The sequence below is a fragment of the Taudactylus pleione genome, unplaced genomic scaffold, assembly GCF_031769625.1.
Source record: "Taudactylus pleione unplaced genomic scaffold, aTauple2 ptg000309l, whole genome shotgun sequence".
Classification (NCBI taxonomy): Eukaryota; Metazoa; Chordata; class Amphibia; order Anura; family Myobatrachidae; genus Taudactylus; species Taudactylus pleione.
This window is the reverse complement of record NW_028284710.1, coordinates 9,329,563-9,347,514: the sequence shown is the minus strand read 5'-3', so window position 1 is coordinate 9,347,514 and position 17,952 is coordinate 9,329,563. Positions and strand designations below refer to the sequence as shown.

The 17,952-nt window shown below is 44.4% G+C and overlaps 1 protein-coding gene across 3 annotated transcripts in view; it reads left to right on the top strand.

The window, feature by feature from the left end:
• Window positions 1-17,952, top strand: part of MARCHF6 (membrane associated ring-CH-type finger 6) — a 222,465-nt gene that overhangs the window by 159,329 nt on the left and 45,184 nt on the right. For all 3 annotated transcript variants that reach the window (XM_088442345.1, XM_088442346.1, XM_088442344.1), the window contains exons 17-18: window positions 4,238-4,338; window positions 14,090-14,227. In XM_088442345.1, coding sequence (XP_088298471.1) covers window positions 4,238-4,338; window positions 14,090-14,227 — 239 coding nt within the window. The remainder of the gene's footprint in view (window positions 1-4,237; window positions 4,339-14,089; window positions 14,228-17,952) is intronic.

Below are 17,952 nucleotides of genomic sequence, written 5' to 3'. Positions count from 1 at the left end.
CAAACTACTTAGTCCCTGGGTCTCTCTCCATACCAGGCACACCTCTGAGGGGGCCGCTGGCAAAAAGCTAAGTAGTATAAATTTTTTATGTAAAATACCTTGTTTCTGTATTTATTGCCTCCCGGCGCATTGCTTTTAAGAAGAGCAGCCGGGCATGTTATTACTCAAGTGGCTGCAGCTGTAGGGCCCGGCATGCCTCACACCTCCCCGGGTTTCCACAGCACCAGCCGCTTTCAAACCCAAACTATTCCTCCTGGGGGACCGACGGCTGGGATTACAGAGCAGCAAAATGCTGCTGGCTTTGTGGGAGAGAGAGGTTTGTTGAACGCCCCCAGGACGCAGCGCGGCACATATAGATGTGACGTCATCTATATGAGCCGTGGTAACCTCAGAGCTCTGTGGTCTTTGGATAGAAACGCCGGAGGCTAGGTAACGCCTAGGATTGAAGTCAGGCGTCCTGAATGAAGCAGGAAGCCGACGGCAGTTCTGCTTGGCAGAGACTCATTGCAAATTACAGGGGGGTGGCTGTATGTTACAGATAAGCAGTTTAACTGGGATTATTACTTTTGGGTATTAAACTGGTGATATATGTTGGTCTTATAACATTGTGATGTGTATATATAAAAATTTTTTACTGCAGTGTTTCTCAGGAATCTAAACTGTATTTGCAAGTGAATATGGACTTCAAGGAGTTCGGGGTTTTTTTTTGCATTTAAACATATAGGCGATTTAGAGTCTTATTTAGCCTCCAAATTTTTTCTGTTATTCAGTAGCAGTGGTTGTTTTTAAAAAAAGAAAAAAAAAAAACTTTTTTTTTTTTCTGTTCAAAGAGTGCTACACTTTCCAGATGAATTTAGGTAGCTATCTGTATTGGTTAGCATTGTCTTTCTCTCTCAGTATGGAGAAGCCAGACAAGAGTTCCAAAAACACAACGATCAGTCACTTTTTATACTTGTACAAAATGTGAGAAAAAATTGGCAAAAGGTACCGACCCAGGGTCGCTCTGTGCTGGTTGTTCACACGGGGATTCATTACCGGGATGTTCGGCTGAACAGTCGGTGATGCCTGATTGGGCCAGGTCTATATCTGAGGCCATATATGAAGGGGGGAAGGGACTACCAAGGGAAGCAAGGTACCATAGAGAATACCAGATGCTGGACAGGAAGCATTAAAAGGAAGAAAAAACGTGCCGCTTGGAGAACAATAGAGAAAGGTATTTAGTTAATTGGGGGGAGTTTGTCACAGAGGGGTTGGATTAGGGGGAGCAGACTCAGCCATCGCGCATGAATCACACATGGGTAGTGAGCATGGAGAGCAGAGGAAGCAAGTGTCATCGTATGAGAGCCATGGAGCCCAAACCTTATAGAACATATGGCCTCTATCCATGAAGGTAGTAGGTAATATTTTCCATCTCTGCTATATGCCAGATTTGTGACTTTAGGGCAGAGAGGGTTGGTGGAAGAGGGTTTTTCCAGTTACGAGCAATCAACTTCTAGCAGCAACTACAATGTGGGATAACAATTTAACAGAGTGGTTACTAAGATCAGGAGGGGGGTAACATAAAAGGAAGGTCCATGGGTCCTTCAGAATCTGGGTCCCAAAGACAGTGTTCAGAAGAGCATGAACCGCGGTCCAGAAAGGTTCAAGGGTCTGGCAGCTCCACCAGGTAAGGGTGAGGGTACCTCGAAGGCCACATTTTCTCCAACAGAGGGGTGAAGCAGAGGGGAACATATGGGAGAGCCGTACTGGGATACAGTACCAGCGCTAATATAATTTGTAAGACATTTCTTTGAGGCGAATAGAGATAGAGGTTTTAGCAATTGCCAGTCTCATGTCGTCCCAAGCCTATTCATCAGGTGGAGGACCAAGATATATCTCCCAAGAGGACTCGTGGGGATTATTAGTAGGGAGCGTAGCATCGATGAGACTGCCGTATATTTGAGAGGTCATCCCTTTTAGACATGGGGCAATGTTTACAGAGTCAAGGTGCGTCTTTGGGTGTATCTGCATGCTAAACACTACATTACAGTGTTACAGCCGCTGACACTGTAACATAGCATTTCGCATGCAGATACACCCGCACTCGCTCAGAGAACATAGGAGCATACCAGTGTGAATCCAATCAGACAATGCCACGGTAATTGCTTATATATACAAGCAGGGTGGGGCACACAGCTTGCAAGCAATGAGGTAGGTTTCTCACATCCTCCATTGGGCAGAAAATTGGGTGTCAGCTTTTTTGGCAATTTACATTCATGGGGTGGACAACTGGGAGGCGGACTTCTTAAGTCACCGCAGTGTGCATCCATGAAAATGGAAATTACACCAGGAGGGTTTGCGCAATTAGTTTCCAGATGGGGATCACCAGACATAGATCTAATGGCTTCTCGTCTCAACAAGAAACTTCCAACATATGGATGTCTGTCCCAGGATCCTCAGGCATCTCTGGTGGATGCCATGACAACACCTTGGGTGTTCCAGCTGGAATACATCTTTCCTCCTCTGGTAATGTTACCAAAGGTAATTTAGCGGATTCGATCAGTAGCACGGCCAGTTATTCTGGTGGCTCCAGACTGGCCACGCCATCATTGGTACACAATTCTTCGGAGCATGCTGACAGATGTTCCATATCGTCTGCCCCTGCATCCAGATGCTACTTCAGGGTCCATGTCGTCACCCTGATTTGCCTCGCATGGTCACCCTTGGCTTTGACGGCATGGTTCTTAAATCCAATATCTTGAGGGCCAAAGCGGTTTCAGAATCTTTTGTGAAAACCATGATACAGGCTCGCAAACCAGTCATTTCCCATATTTATCATCGGATATGGAAGATAAATATTTCATGGTGTGAACGACACAAGTTCAAACCAGAATTTTTCCGAGTGTCTTGTCTCTTGTCTTTTCTGCAAGAGGGGTTGGTTAAGGGTTTTAGATTGTCCTCTCTTAAGGGACAAATTTCAGCTCTATAAATCATGTTTCAGAGGAAATTGGCACCCATTCCTGAATTCAAACCTTCTTGCAGGGGGGGGGGGGGCTCTTCTCATACATCCTCCTTATGTCCTGCTGGTTCCTCCTTGGGACTTAAATGTAATTTTGGAGGCACTTCAAAAGGCACTGTTTGAGCCTTTGGAATCTGTAGAATTGCGATATCTCACTTTGAAGGTTGTTTTCCTGTTGGCCATTGCCTCGGCTAAAAGGGTATCTGAGTTAGCGGCTTTTTTTGTAAATCTCCGCTTAGGGTAATGTTACGCACTAAACCTTCCTTTCTTCCAAAGGTAGTATCTGCTTTCCACATTAACCAGGATACTGTCCTTCCAGGTTTTTGCCAGTATTCAGTGACTAGTGAAGCTTCTTCCTTAGCACTGTTGGATGTGGTATGTGCGTTACACATTTACTTGGAGAGTACTGCGTTTTTGAGGCGTACGGATTCCTTGTTGTTGTTGATTGATGCACCAAAAAGATGCTGGCCAGCCTCGAAAGGATCCATCGCAGGCATACTTGTCGTCAAATGTTACGGTTACGACCTCTATTTGGGTCCAATCGACTCGTGCTGTTGGGGCTTCTTGGGCTGTACAGCTAGAAGCTCCTCAGTTGAGTAGCTGTGCAAAGCAGCTACCTGGTCATCCGTACACACTTGTACAAAATTTTACCCCTTCCATACGCCAGTGTTGGGCAAAAAATTCTTTGAGCAGTTGGTTCCAATGCTCCCCCTCCCCCCCCCTCCACCACCCCCCCCTCCTTAATTGGCTTGCTTTGGTACTTCCCATAAGTAATGGCATCCCCCAGATGGATGAAAAAGGAAATACAGTTTTTACTCACCGAAAAAATCTCTTCCTTGAAGTCCATCTGGGAGTTGCCAGGATCCCTCCCTTGTTTGGTTTCATACTAGTTACCTGTTGGTTTCTGGTTTCTCAGTTCTGCCATGGGTCTTTTTCTGGCTTTGTTAAACCTAGACTGAGGTTCTAGTGGAAGGGGAGGGGTTTTATAGGGGGTGGGAGTCAGTTTTAATAAGTTAGTGCCCAGAGGTAATGGCATCCCCCAGATGGATTCCATCACATTTTATAGTAACAAGCTAGTAATTGGATATTAAATGTATTACGTGATATTTTGCACGGTACATTGATATACATAAGTCATGTGTAGTCTTTCAGGATTTTTTTTTAGGGAATTGTGTGTAAAATTCAGTCAAAACAATCTTTCGAAAAGTGATTTTAAGTAATTTGTATTTCAATTCTCAGATTGTCTTTGGGTCTATTGTGCTGCTTATGCTCTGGCTTCCTATTCGTATTATCAAACACTTGCTGCCTACATTCTTGCCATATAATGTGATGTTGTACAGGTGAGTAATGCTGATTATTTGTACACATTTAAATACATAGAGCTCATTATTATACATATAATTTATTTTTGTTTTTTTAATGCACACTACAGCATACCTTCAGTATATCCTTTATTTGTCCATATGTTATATTGGCAACAAAATGTAGTGTTTGAAATGTGTGTGTAATATGTATGAAGATTGTAACATGTGCTTGGTCCCAGTCACACAATAAAATAGTAAATCAGTGGCAAGAGGCATTTTGCTCAGGGCTATAACAATGTATTGCTAACCTCCATGTAAGACTGTAATTTTTCAACTCACACATTACAGATGCTGTTTTTAAAATATAGCAGGGTGGTTGGAGTAACAAGATATAGACAGACACACACACACACACACACACGTTTGGACACACACCGTCAAAAGTTTGGACACACACCCTCCTTCAATGGTTTTTGTTTATTTAAATTATTTTCAACATAGTAGATTAATACTGAAGACATTAAAACTATGAAAGAACACATATGGAATTATGTGATAAACAAAAAAGTGTTAAACAAATCAAAATATGTTTTATATTTTAGATTCCTCAAAGTAGCCCCCTTTTGCTTGGATGACAGCTTTGCACACTCTCGGCATTCTCTCAATCAGCTTCATGAGGTAGTCTCCTGGAATGGTTTTACAACAGTCTTGAAGGAGTTCCCAGAGGTGCTGAGCACTTGTTGGCTGCTTTTCCTTCACTCTGCGGTCAAACTCATCCCAAACCAGCTCAATTGGGTTTAGGTCGGGTGATTGTGGAGGCCAGGTCATCTGATGCAGCACTCCATTACTTTCCTTCTTGGTCAAGTAGCCCTTACATAGCCTGGAGGTGTGTTTGGGGTCATTGTCTTGTTGAAAAACAAATGATGGTCCCAGTAAGCGCAAACCAGATGGGATGGCATGGCGCTGCAGAATGCTGTGGTAGCCATGCTGGTTAAATGTGCAAAAGGGGGCTACTTTGAGTAATCTAAAAAATAAAACATATTTTGATTTGTTTAACACTTTTATGTTTATAACATAATTCCATATGTGTTCTTTCCTAGTTTGATGTCTTCAGTATTAATCTACTATGTTAAAAATAATTAAAATAAATCAAAACCATTGAATGAGAGGGTCCAAACTTTTGACTGTGTGTGTGTGTGTGTGTGTGTGTGTGTGTGTGTGTAATCTATCCCCAATTGCGGCACTCATCTGGACTGAGAAAAACATAACTCCATGTGTACTGATTCCAACGTTTCGGATTTTACTCCTTTTATCAAGGAATAAATGTAAGACACACATACAAATAACTTCTTATCTAAATAGTGCCTACAGAAAGGTCCCTCCTCACGCTGCTCGTCCGGTGTCTGCATCAGCCGCACTTCCGGTTCACAGTAACTTCCGGTTTCCAAAACCGGAAGCGCGTCAGTTGGTAAGTTGACTCCGTGACCATGGAAACTGCATCGTGCGAGGACCCACACCATGCCCACTGCTGTGCAGAAGAAAATATTTATGTTACAAAGAATATAAAAAAAGGACTAAAAGCAATGCGCAACAATAACACATTGTGGCAAAGCTAGCTCACAATCTAACATATAAATAATATCTATGATTAATGATGCTCTGCATCCTAGTGCGAATATGGATATTGCAGGAGCATATGTATGTCTGATGGGGAGTGTGCACAACACCTGTATCTATACAGGTGAAGTAAAAAATTTCATGAACATAATGTTCACAAAAAATGAAATGTATATAATCCCAGATGTACTAATAGAACATATTCATGTATGTGCAAAAGCTGAGTACAGCGCTTCTGACATGCGAACATGTGATACCACCTTGAACCCTCTGCACTGTATGCCCAAAACAAAAAATAACACTGAAAAATGACATAACCAATACAAAAAATAAAAAGAGAAAAGGAAACAAGAAGAGTGGTCTATTCAAGGTGCACTCATATATGCACAAATGTATGCGGTCTCAACTCTCTACAGGAACACTGCATAAGAAATGTATTAATTTTACCCTCTGGGTCTCACAGTGTCTAGACGATGAATCCATTGCGTTTCCCTCTGCAATAATTTCTAGTCACAGTCGCCTCCTCTTGGATCCTCGAATACCTGGTCAATGATGATATAGTGCAATGCAGCCAAGTTGTGTTTTGCTTCTACAAAATGTTTGGCAACAGGCTGATCTATGTTCTTGCCACTCAGTGCCCTTCTGATGGCGGAGCGATGTAATGCCATCCTGATGTTATTTGTATGTGTGTCTTGTATTTACATTTGTTCCTTGATAAAGGAGTAAAATCTGAAACGTTGGATTCAGTACACATGGAGTTATGATTTTCTGTGTGTGTGTGTGTGTGTGTGTGTGTGTGTGTGTGTGTGTACAACCTAGGTTTGTCCTCTACTGATGAGATCATGTAAAGGAGGAGGATGGTAGACTTTTTAACCTGGTTGAAGGTATGGGACAGGACAGGGGTGTTTCAATGTAGGCCTAGTACAGTAATTGTTTGTTATTGTGAATGCATTCACACCATATTATCTCTAGGTGTTCAGGGGTAGATGCAAATAGTGAAATGAATGGAATGTGGAAATCTGCGGGACTGGCTAAAAGAGAACCAAACTTTAGACTAGAAGGGGACCTGCTATGTAGAGTAGCGGTGGTTCAATGGAAACGAGTTAAACAGCTCCTGGTACCACGGGCACATGTTCTTTTGATATTGGCAGCGGCCCATATACACCCCAAGCGATGGCATTTGGGAGAGGAGAAAACTCTCAATTGGATACTCCAAAGGTTGTAATGGCCAGGCATTCGCATGGCGGTTAAGAAATACTGCCAAGCTTGTACAATCTTCCAACAGACTGTACCTAGACCTAATTATAGAGTTCCCCGGGTAACCCTTCATACAATCCCAGGTTCAATAGCAAAGCAATGCTTAAAGGTGGCACAAGGGAGCGAAAGAGGGTTCTGACACCCGAGCCTTCATAGGCTCCTATAATGCAGGTGACAAGAAGTTTGACCAAAAGGCCAAATGGTGTACACATGCACCAGTCCCTTGTCAAGTGATAGGGTTCCGTAGGCCCTTTCGTCCTCGACCCCCACCTCCAACAGCTTACAGAAGGAGCTGACAAGAAAATCAAAACTGTGGCTTCCCAAAATAATGTTGATGCCAGCTCATGGAAGTTTGCGCTTTACAGGGCAGCTGTATTGCAAAAGTTGGCAAAGCTAAGTGATGGGGAGATGGGAAAAGTAAAATCCTTTTCAGTTAAAGGGTCTGCTTCACCAAGCATGGCGAAGCTAAGGGGAAAGGTAGAGGCAAAGAGGGTTCTTTGACATGTTCTGCTATAAAGAACATGGCTCATTTCCTGTGTAAAGATGTTGTACCCTGCTGGATAGCTTTAAAATACAGCTGCTCCGCATGGGTTTGATTGGTGTGTGTCTGTGTGAAGCATAAAGCATTCTGGCAGTCATGGGGAAGGTGCTCCTAATGCTGTATTAGTCAGCCAGGTGATAGTGAACTGCTAATGTTAGCTGAGTGTCTGAGCCACATGCTGTTTGGGAAATGTGAAGATGTAACATTTTCATCAATAAAAAGCCATCTGGCAAGGACACAAGGACAACTGCTGTCGAGAGTGTTTCTTTGCAAGGACAAATTTACTATATATGTATTTCTACTTCAGGGTCCATAGGGTATCCACAGGATACCTTGGGGTATAGGTGATGACGTCAGGCATCGGGCACCATAGAGTTAAGTTTCAGCCTCCCAGGATGCACTAGTGTCCCCCTCCTATACCCCGCCCCCGAGCCAAGGCATCTCAGTTTAGTTTGGTGCCCGGCCGGAGTCGGATGCACCTGTTAGAGGGGGGCTATGAAGAGCCCCTGAAGTTTCTTCATTGCAGCTGTGGCTGCACATCTGGAAGTACAGCATGGACAGTCAGTTCTGACGTCCATGCTGTCTTCCCTACACCCCCGCCGGTACCAGAACGCCGGTACTGATCCGGGGATGCTGGTAGGCATCTGGGGTCACAGCTAGCGGTCGGACGACGACGGGATGACCGACGATGGGGAGATTCTGGATCTTTCTGACCAGGAACCTCCCCGTCCTAAAGAGTCGGACGCTAAGTCTAAGGTGTATATACCTGGCCTTATTCGTGCAGTCCGTTCTGGATGTTAAAGGAGATACCACAGTGTTTCCTCTTTCGGGACAATTAGTTGACCACCTAGAGGAAGCGTGGAAACAGCCAGGCAAACGATATCAGCCTCAAAGGCATTTAGCAGTGGCGTATCCGTTTGCGGACAATTATTTTGCCAAGTGGGAATCCCCTCCACAGGTGGATTCTCATGTGACACGCCTTGTCCGTAGTGCCACATTACCCAAGCCATCCATGTCCTCCCTTAAGGATGCTACGGACCGCAAGGTGGAGATCTGCCTGAAGTCCGTCTATTCCCATGCGGGGGGGGCAGCGCGGCCAGCTATGGCCATTTGCTGGGTTGCCAGAGCTATGGAGCGCTGGGCTGATACGTTGGAGGCGTCCGTCGATTCCGACTTAGCAGACGGAGTTGATCGGCAATCTCCGGGATTCGGCCACTTATATCAATGAAGCGGCCTTGGATATTAGTACCCTGGTGTCTCGTATTTCTTCGGCAGCTGTGGCTGCTCGTCGCACCTTGTGGTTGCGATCCCGGAAGGCGGACGCTGATTCCAAAAAGGGTTTGGAGGCGTTGCCTTTTAACGGAGAAGTTCTCTTCGGTCCGGACCTGGACAAGATTGTAGCCACGCTGGCGGCAACTAAATCAGCATGTCTCCCTTCGGCTGCTGTTCCTTCTCGTTCAGGTACTCCATCCTTTCGGCCTTATAGGGCCCAGGGCAGGCCTAAGGCACAGTCCTTTCCCCGACAGGCTGGCCCCAAGAAATCGGCCAAGCCCCGGAAGCAGGCCTGGAGTACCAGATGTCCGGCCCCTAAGTCAGATGACAAGTCTGCGGCCTGACGGTCCGGGCCTCCCTTTGGGGGATCCCAAAGTGGGAGGCCGCCTGCTGCAGTTCGCCCGGTGTTGGTCGGTCATCACGACAGACACTTGGGTTCTCGAGGTGGTCTCACACGGGTATGCCCTCTCCTTCCGGCACAGACCCCCGGCTCGATTCTTCACCACAGGTCTACCATCAGCCCGGAACAAAGCCACGGAGCTGCGGAAGGTTTTGCACACTATGCTCCAGGCTGGAGTTCTAGTGCCTGTTCCATTCTCCCAGAGGGGCCAGGGTTTCTATTCCAATCTCTTTTTGGTGCAGAAACCCAATGGGTCGTTTCGTCCGATTCTCAACCTCAAAGCTCTCAACAAATCTTTGCGGGTGCCGAAGTTTCGGATGGAGACTCTACGGTCCATCATTCTGGCGCTGGAACCGGGGGACTACATGGTGTCATTGAACATACAGGACGCTTACCTGCATGTCCCTGTTCTTTTGCGCCATCAGCAGTTCCTCAGGTTTGCAATCCGCAGCGACCACTTTCAGTTCCGGGCGTTACCTTTTGGACTGGCGACAGCACCACGTGTTTTCACCAAGGTGATGGCGGTCATGGCGGCTTCCCTGTGGCTGCAGGGAGTCCGCATGTTGCCGTACTTGGATGACCTTCTCTTAGTGGCAGGCTCTCCGGAACTCCTCCGCCACTTGGACCTGACCATTGCGTTACTACAGTCAACCCTGATCCCGTCTCAGCGGATTCTGAACCTCGGGCCTTATTGGACTCGGGACAGCAAAGGATCTTTGTGACGGGGGAAAAGATCTCTGCCTTACAGTCGAGGATGCGCAGTTGTCTGCAGAGCCGCCGGTTGTATCTGCACTCGGCGATGAGGTTACTGGGCTCCATGGTGTCGGTATTCGACATGGTGGAATATGCCCAGTTTCACTCCAGACCTCTGCAGCACCTGATCCTGTCCAAATGGAATGGACTGCCTCAGTCTCTAAAATCCCAGACGATGGTGCTCACTCCGGAGGTTCGTCTGTCCCTTGCCTGGTGGTTGCAGACGACCCATCTCAACAAGGGTCGTCCGTTCTGGGTGGCGAATTGGGTCCTGTTGACAACGGACACCAGTCTTCGGGACTGGGGAGCAGTTTTGGGTCCACACTTGTTCCAGGGCAGGTGGACTCCGGCAGAAGCAGAGCTTCCAATAAACATCTTGGAACTCCGAGCGGTCTTCAATGCTCTCCAGCAGGCACATCGGGTTCTCCAAGGTCGCCCAGTGCAGGTCCAGTCAGACAACACTACCGCCGTGGCCTACATAAACCGGCAAGGAGGAACCCGAACTCGGGCGGCTCTCGTGGAGGTGTCTCGGATACTGGTATGGGCGGAGCGCAATCTTCCGGCCATATCAGCTGTCTTCATCCCGGGAGTGCTAAACTGGGAGGCGGACTTTCTCAGTCGCCAGGACGTTCATCCAGGGGAATCGTCCCTGCACCCAGACGTTTTTCAACTGCTGGTGGACAGGTGGGGTCTTCCAGAGATCGACCTCATGGCGTCCCGGCACAACAACAAGTTGCTGGTGTACGGGTCTCGCACAAGAGACGAAGAGGCGTCTCTGGTGGATGCTCTGTCCGTCCGGTGGACGTTCCGGTTTGCTTACCTCTTTCCTCCGGTTTCACTTCTTCCACGGGTAATCTGGAAATTCAAACAGGAAGGAGGGACGCTCCTGTTGATAGCTCCCGCATGGCCCAGACGGCACTGGTTCTCAGACCTTCAAGGTCTGTCTGTGGACAGTCCTATATGCTTACCGCTCCGTCCGGACTTTCTGTCACAGGGTCCTTGTTTTCACCCGGACCTGACTCGGCTGTCTTTGACGGCGTGGCTGTTGAGACAGCCATGTTAAGGTCCAGGGGGTTTTCCAGCTCTGTAGTGCGTACCATGCTAAGAGCTCGGAAACCATCTTCCGCGAGAATATGCCATCTCGTGTGGCATACGTTCTTCCAGTGGTTTCGACCGAGAGGTTATGCACTGCGGGGGTTTCGTCTGTCTCGGGTACTCTCCTTCCTACAAGCGGGACTAGACCATGGGCTTCGCCTTGCTTCTTTCAAGGTGCAGGTTTCGGCCCTGTCTGTCTGGTTTCACCGTAGGATTGCTTCAATCCCTGATGTGCGCACCTTTATGCAAGGTGTTCTGCGAATTCAGCCGCCATTTGTTCCACCTGTGGCGCCTTGGGACTTGGCTGTGGTCCTGAGGGCTCTCCAAGGACCGCCGTTTGAACCACTGGGCTCAGTGGACCTTAAATGGCTAACAGCTAAGACTGTTTTCCTTCTGGCCATAGCTTCGGCCAGACGTGTTTCTGATTTAGGGGCTCTCTCTTGTAGACCCCCTTTCTTGATTTTTCATGGGAACAGGGCAGTGCTACGCACTCGTCCTGAATTTCTTCCCAAGGTTGTTTCCCAGTTTCATGTTAACGAGGAAATAGTTGTTCCGGCCTTTAACTCACCGGGCCTTTCAGTGGGTGAGGCCACTTTGGATGTTGTGCGGGCCTTAAGGACTTATGTTTACCGCACTTCTTCGTTTAGGAAGTCGGATGCCTTGTTTGTCCTCTATGGCTTCCGTAAAAAGGGTTGGCCTGCTTCAAAGCAAACTTTGGCAGCCTGGATCCGTATGGCTATTTCTGAAGCTTATCTTCATGAAGGCCTGCCGGTTCCTCCTTCTGTGAAGGCTCATTCCACTAGGTCTGTGGGTCCTTCGTGGGCAGCTCGACGTGGTGCCTCTGCAGTCCAGATCTGCAAGGCTGCTACATGGTCCTCTGTCCATACCTTCGTGAGGTATTACAGGTTTGACACCTTCGCCTCTCAGGATGCTTCCTTCGGGCGGCGGATTCTCCTTTCAGCACAGGAGCGTCCCCACCCTTAAAGAATACTGCTTTGGGACATCCCCAAGGTATCCTGTGGATACCCTATGGACCCTGAAGTAGAAAATATGAGATATGGTAAGAACTTACCCTTGTTATCTCTATTTCTACGAAGTCCATAGGGTTCCACAGGACTCCCGCCCTGTCGCACCTGTGCTGCAGATGGGCTTTGCTCTGGTCACTGGTTTTTCCGTCTCCCTCTGGTGAGAATGTGATTCTTGTGTGTGTTCAGATCTTTCTTCTCTCTCTTCCTTCTCCTCCTCCGGCCTATGGCTTGGTACCTAACTGAGATGCCTTGGCGCGGGGTATAGGAGGGGGACCCTAGTGCATCCTGGGAGGCTGAAACTTAACTCTATGGTGCCCGATGCCTGACGTCATCACCTATACCCCAAGGTATCCTGTGGAACCCTATGGACTTCATAGAAATAGAGATAACAAAGGTAAGTTCTTACCATATCTCATAATATATATATATATGTTTTAGGTGTTTGTGTCTATTATAAAACAAAAATAGTGTAAGGTGTGTGTGTATGTATATATGTATGTGTGTATATATATATATATATATATATATATATATATATATAATTAGAGGCTGTTTGACGCTGACATCCTATGATATTCGGCTGAGCACATATTTACCTAGTATAGTAGATTGAATATCTCAAGTTTTCCTGCTCACCTCTATGGGGTGCAAGGAAAAACTAGTGATGGACAATTTAGAAGTATATTAGTGGAAGAAACTGTTTTTGGGGCTCTTCAAAGCTGTCAAATGACTGATTTTTGCATTTTTAAAAACAGTAAAAAAAATAAAAAGCATGTGCTTTTCAGCAAATCAATGTTCTAAATGAATTTGAGGAGCATAAAAATGCCTATAAGTAGTTTTTTTTTGTTTTTTTTTTGGCACTTTTAAAAATGTGTTAAAAAGCACTAATACAGATGCGTATCCACTAGCAGATAGTGGAACGACAGTACGATTACAACATTGTAATCGTCCAGTCGTTTTTCTTCCCCTGCAGTGCCTACACTGAACGATAGGCCGTTCAGTGTAGGCACCCTCCCTCATCCCTGAACATGGTCAATCGGTCGTTATCAGCGGATTGACCAGCACGTTCAGGCGATGATAGATGTCAAAGACAATCAGCAGAAGCGCGTATCGCTGCTCGTTTTTGACATTTTCATGCCTGATTTGTGAACGATTAATGAACTATATCGTTATCATTCAATCGCTCATTTTCATCGGCTAGTGGATACCAGACTTTACTCCCACCTGTAAGTCTCAAAAACTCTCCCGTCCCTACAACACCCCCAAATACATTTTCCACATCATTTAACCCATTATTCTTCATTTTTCCAGAATATCATCCCAAAAATAACATGTCATTATTGGCCAAATTAAGGTAATTAAAAATGTCTAAGTACCTCAATAATCATTAGGATGGATGGTTCTGGACCAAGTCCCATCACTTTTACCTTAAAATAGGGATTTTCCTCATCATTTTACCTCAGCAAACGCATTAAATCCTATGGAGAATTAATACTGTTTCATTTGTGAAGCTAATTGAATAGCAAAAAATTTGCACCCAGCCGCTTTAAGTTGCATTTATCTGCATTAACCCCTGGTAAACAGATTATCACGGCTAACTGAATTTCCCCCAATATCACTTATTCCTTTATAGTTGCTTTTTGCACAAAGATTATCAAAATAAATGTCAAACTTTTTATTGGTATAGGGTTTTCTCTAAATCTTCAAGTAAACAGTATCTAATGTACAGCACTCATTTTATTTTATTAAATTGATTAGGCAAATAATTGCAATTAAATCAGTCTATTATTAAATGTGATGTATATTCCCGCTATTTTTTTCTAGTGATGCTCCAGTGAGTGAACTATCTTTGGAGTTGCTACTTTTGCAGGTTGTTCTTCCTGCCTTACTGGAACAAGGGCACACCAGGCAGTGGCTGAAGGGCCTTGTCAGGGCTTGGACTGTAACAGCAGGTTACCTACTGTAAGTTGAAACTGATGAATTTCATTATTAGGCAGTTAAGACACAAAATAATTAATTTTAGAGCAGCTTTTTTAACATTACCTAATCCTAGGTACACTTCAGATTTGATGTACTCAACTCACAATTTTTCCTTGCGAGGAAACATCCAATTTCGTGCATATACACTATACAGTTGTTCTTTCCTCATTATGTATCTGTCCTAATTATTGTAATGAATAAAAATTTACATCCTCGGCTATTGGAAGATCTGTCTGCAAGTTGGTCATTAGGCCGTACACACTAAGATGTGTAAGATAGTCACCAAATTTAACTCATTTTTGAAGCACACTTGAAGATGCAATGAGGAGATGAGACCGATATATCTGTGATAAATGGATATCGTACATGCGTACACATTACACAACTCTCTGGCCGAACATAAAAATCTGACCTATATGCCAGATAATTGTGTAGTGTGTACCTAGCTTTAGAACACTTATTCAGTATTTATTTAGAAGGTTTGGTGTAACTTTTGAAAATCCTTTATTTTAGTATGTCTCATGACTGCCATTATATTGAATGTAATTCTGCCTAACACTTCAAAGTACACTTGAGATTTTGAATTGCCTTATTTACCCCTATTTAATACTGGTTTCTGGTACTTTGGATAAGTACATGGCTGCTTAATAGCTTAAGCGTCAGAAGCAGGGGATTGTGTAAATGGAACATGTTTAGGTTGGGTAGAAGTTGTTACTGGGGGACCTCAGTGATCGATCAGAACTGGAGACTCTCCTATCTATTTTATTTATGTATTTGTATTATTATTATTGGTATTCTCTGATTAGCAGGACAATCTTGCATATATAATCAAGTGTATGGTAATGCACTTAGGTTGTGGTAAAGATTATGCTACCTTGCCAATGGAATGCAGCCAGGGATATAGTAAAGTAGCACTGTCCAGCAGCCAATGCAAGAACGAATAGTCTGAGGATATATAAGTCTAGTAGATGAAGGACTGATCTCACGGCATCTCGAATACTTGGTGCAATATTGTGCAGGTGTTAAAATTGAAAGAAATATAGTGGAATAAACCTCTAATTAATGAAAACTATGTAAGCATTAATATGTGCTTAAGTATTTTTTTTTCTTCGATTTTGCTCCTGTAGAACCATGTCATGTCACTTGTCCAACCTCCCCCCCCCAAGTCCCTTTTTAAGACACTTCAATACAGCTCTAATTTTGTATTTTGTAATATTTCCAGTTTACTGTTGTGACACAGATATCTTCCAACACTGGTTTGGACTCCAATCTAAATTCCTTGTGTAATAAGCACAATGCATACTGAAAATTTACACATGTAGGTACATAAGATGTTTGCACTTTAACATTGTTATATCTTTGCCTAGTTTTATAACCAAACTCCAGATACCCTATTTGGCTAGTGTTCTAAGCAGGTATATTTAAAACATATGGTAAAGTGTCAGCGCTCGGAGGACTATCTATCAGTACTTTACAACCATATGAAAATATACCATAAAGATATTAGTTGTTATTCAAATGGGTGGGTTTGGAGGTTGTGTCTATAATAGTCTCAATGTTTTCCGCCCAATGCAGACTGTGGGGTGGGTGTTCTTATATTAGCAACGTGCAGTCAGAAAAAGTCAATCAGCTAGTAGTGGGTCACTGGTCGGCAACATCTTGGGGCAGAAAATTTCATCTGTATAACACGTATCAATGGCGGTGATAATCTATAATAGTTGCGTATTGCAGATATACTTCTCCCCTCTCCAGCTGGTCACTGTGACAAAAAATGCTGCCACTGCGCCTCAGAATTCACACCAGAAAACAAAATAACATACAAACCAGGGTGTCAGGTATGATGGACACTATAGTGCAGAAACGGTGGGTAAGATATGCAGACTTACCCAGGGTCCGATGTATTCTTGCTGGTCCACCTGACGTCTTTCTCTGGCTCGAATGATGTATGTTGGTGTAGGCGGGGTGGGGGAGGGAGTGAGCAGAGGACTCTCTGGTCCAAAAAATATATAGATGACACTATGTGCTGGATAAATAAAAGGTTCCGTTTATTTGTCTGTCCACATGCCTGGCTCGGCTTCTGTGGTGTCAGATGATATAAAATGCTGATATACAGCTAAAATACAAGTGCCACAAGTTTAGGCATATACATAATGACAGAATGGTAATAAATCAATGGGTGGTGTACCAATGTGTTCCAATGCGTTTCGTCCTGTTTGGGGACTTTTTTAAGGGTAGGTGAATGGTAAACCAAAGTATAAGAGCTAAAATACCTGGTGTTCTGTATCGCAATTGGCCAAATCCCGTTACTTCCGGTTTTCGCGCTCCGTTTGCACGCTCTGCAACAGCCGCTAGAGCCTGCTCTGATGTCCTGTATGTCTAAGCAACTGCGCATGCTCTATGGGCTTTGCGCAGACCTTATTCATTATTGCAGTCTGTCCCCATGGTCTTCTATGTTATTAGCAATAGCTTGGTCTCCGGGTGAGGGGAATGTAAGGAATTGGTCTCTACTATGCGGGCGGCCATTTTGGGTATGACTTTTTACAATAGTGTCTCTTCTGTTTAACATCTTTTGTATGATTAAGAGCATTGTCCATCAAAGATTCTGCTGATCGTTATTCATTTTTGAATGGTGATTATTCGAAAGGCTCATTTATAAACACAGCCACTATATTTGTTATGCAATATTGGAATTAAATATATTAAATGCTGAAACATAATTGGTATATTCCTTGGTGATTTTGTGAAATAGCTATGGGTCATTATTAATTATCGTCGTTTAATGTAATTTTACCACCATGTGCGGAGGAGTGCTATGTTCCTTATGCCATATGTTATATATTAATGAGCTTCCAATATATATACTGTTCTGATCACTATAGCATACTATCACCTTCTGTTATCATGTTTTATTGAAATATTACTTAGTGGTATCCTGAATCGAGAGGATGTTCTTAGATTCTCTGTAACACTCCCCAATTTGTTATGGGTCTATATTCAGGTCCTCGGGTTGGAGGGTCTTCATCTCAAAGATCCATCGACTCTCCACTTTGTCAATTCTTTTGGAATGAACGCCTCCTCTCCAATTTGGTTCCACTTTCTCTAATCCAGTGCATTTTAGTCCATCTGGTTGGCAGTTGTGCTGTGTTCTAAAGTGATCTGAAATGCTGTGACCTATGAACCCCTTCTTAATATTGTTAATATGTTCATTTATCCTCACTCTCAAATGTCTCATTGTCCTACCTATATACTGAAGTTGGCATGGACATTCCAGCACGTATATGATGTTGTGGCTATCACATATGATTATATCCTTTATTCGATATGATTTCCCAGTTTTCAAGGCAAATAGTTCCCGAGTAGGTGTGGTACTGTTATACCTGAGTAGTCTGCACGCCTTACACCCCCCACAGTGATAGAACCCTGATTTGACTGTTTGACCGTCTAGAGTGGATTGTATCTGATGTTTCTTACTGTCCCTAATGTGATTGATCACTAGTTTTTTCCCCAAATCTGGCGCTTTTTTGAAAACCAGGTCTGGTGGTGTTGGTAGTACCGTCTGTAATTGTTCATCCATATGGAGTATGGACCAGTGCCTCTTCATGATGTTCCTAATTTTATTGGCAGATTTTGTGTAATTGGTAACAAAATATATCTTGTTAGTCTCCTCCTGTGTCTTTTTCTCTTTATATTTTAAAAGGGGGACTCGT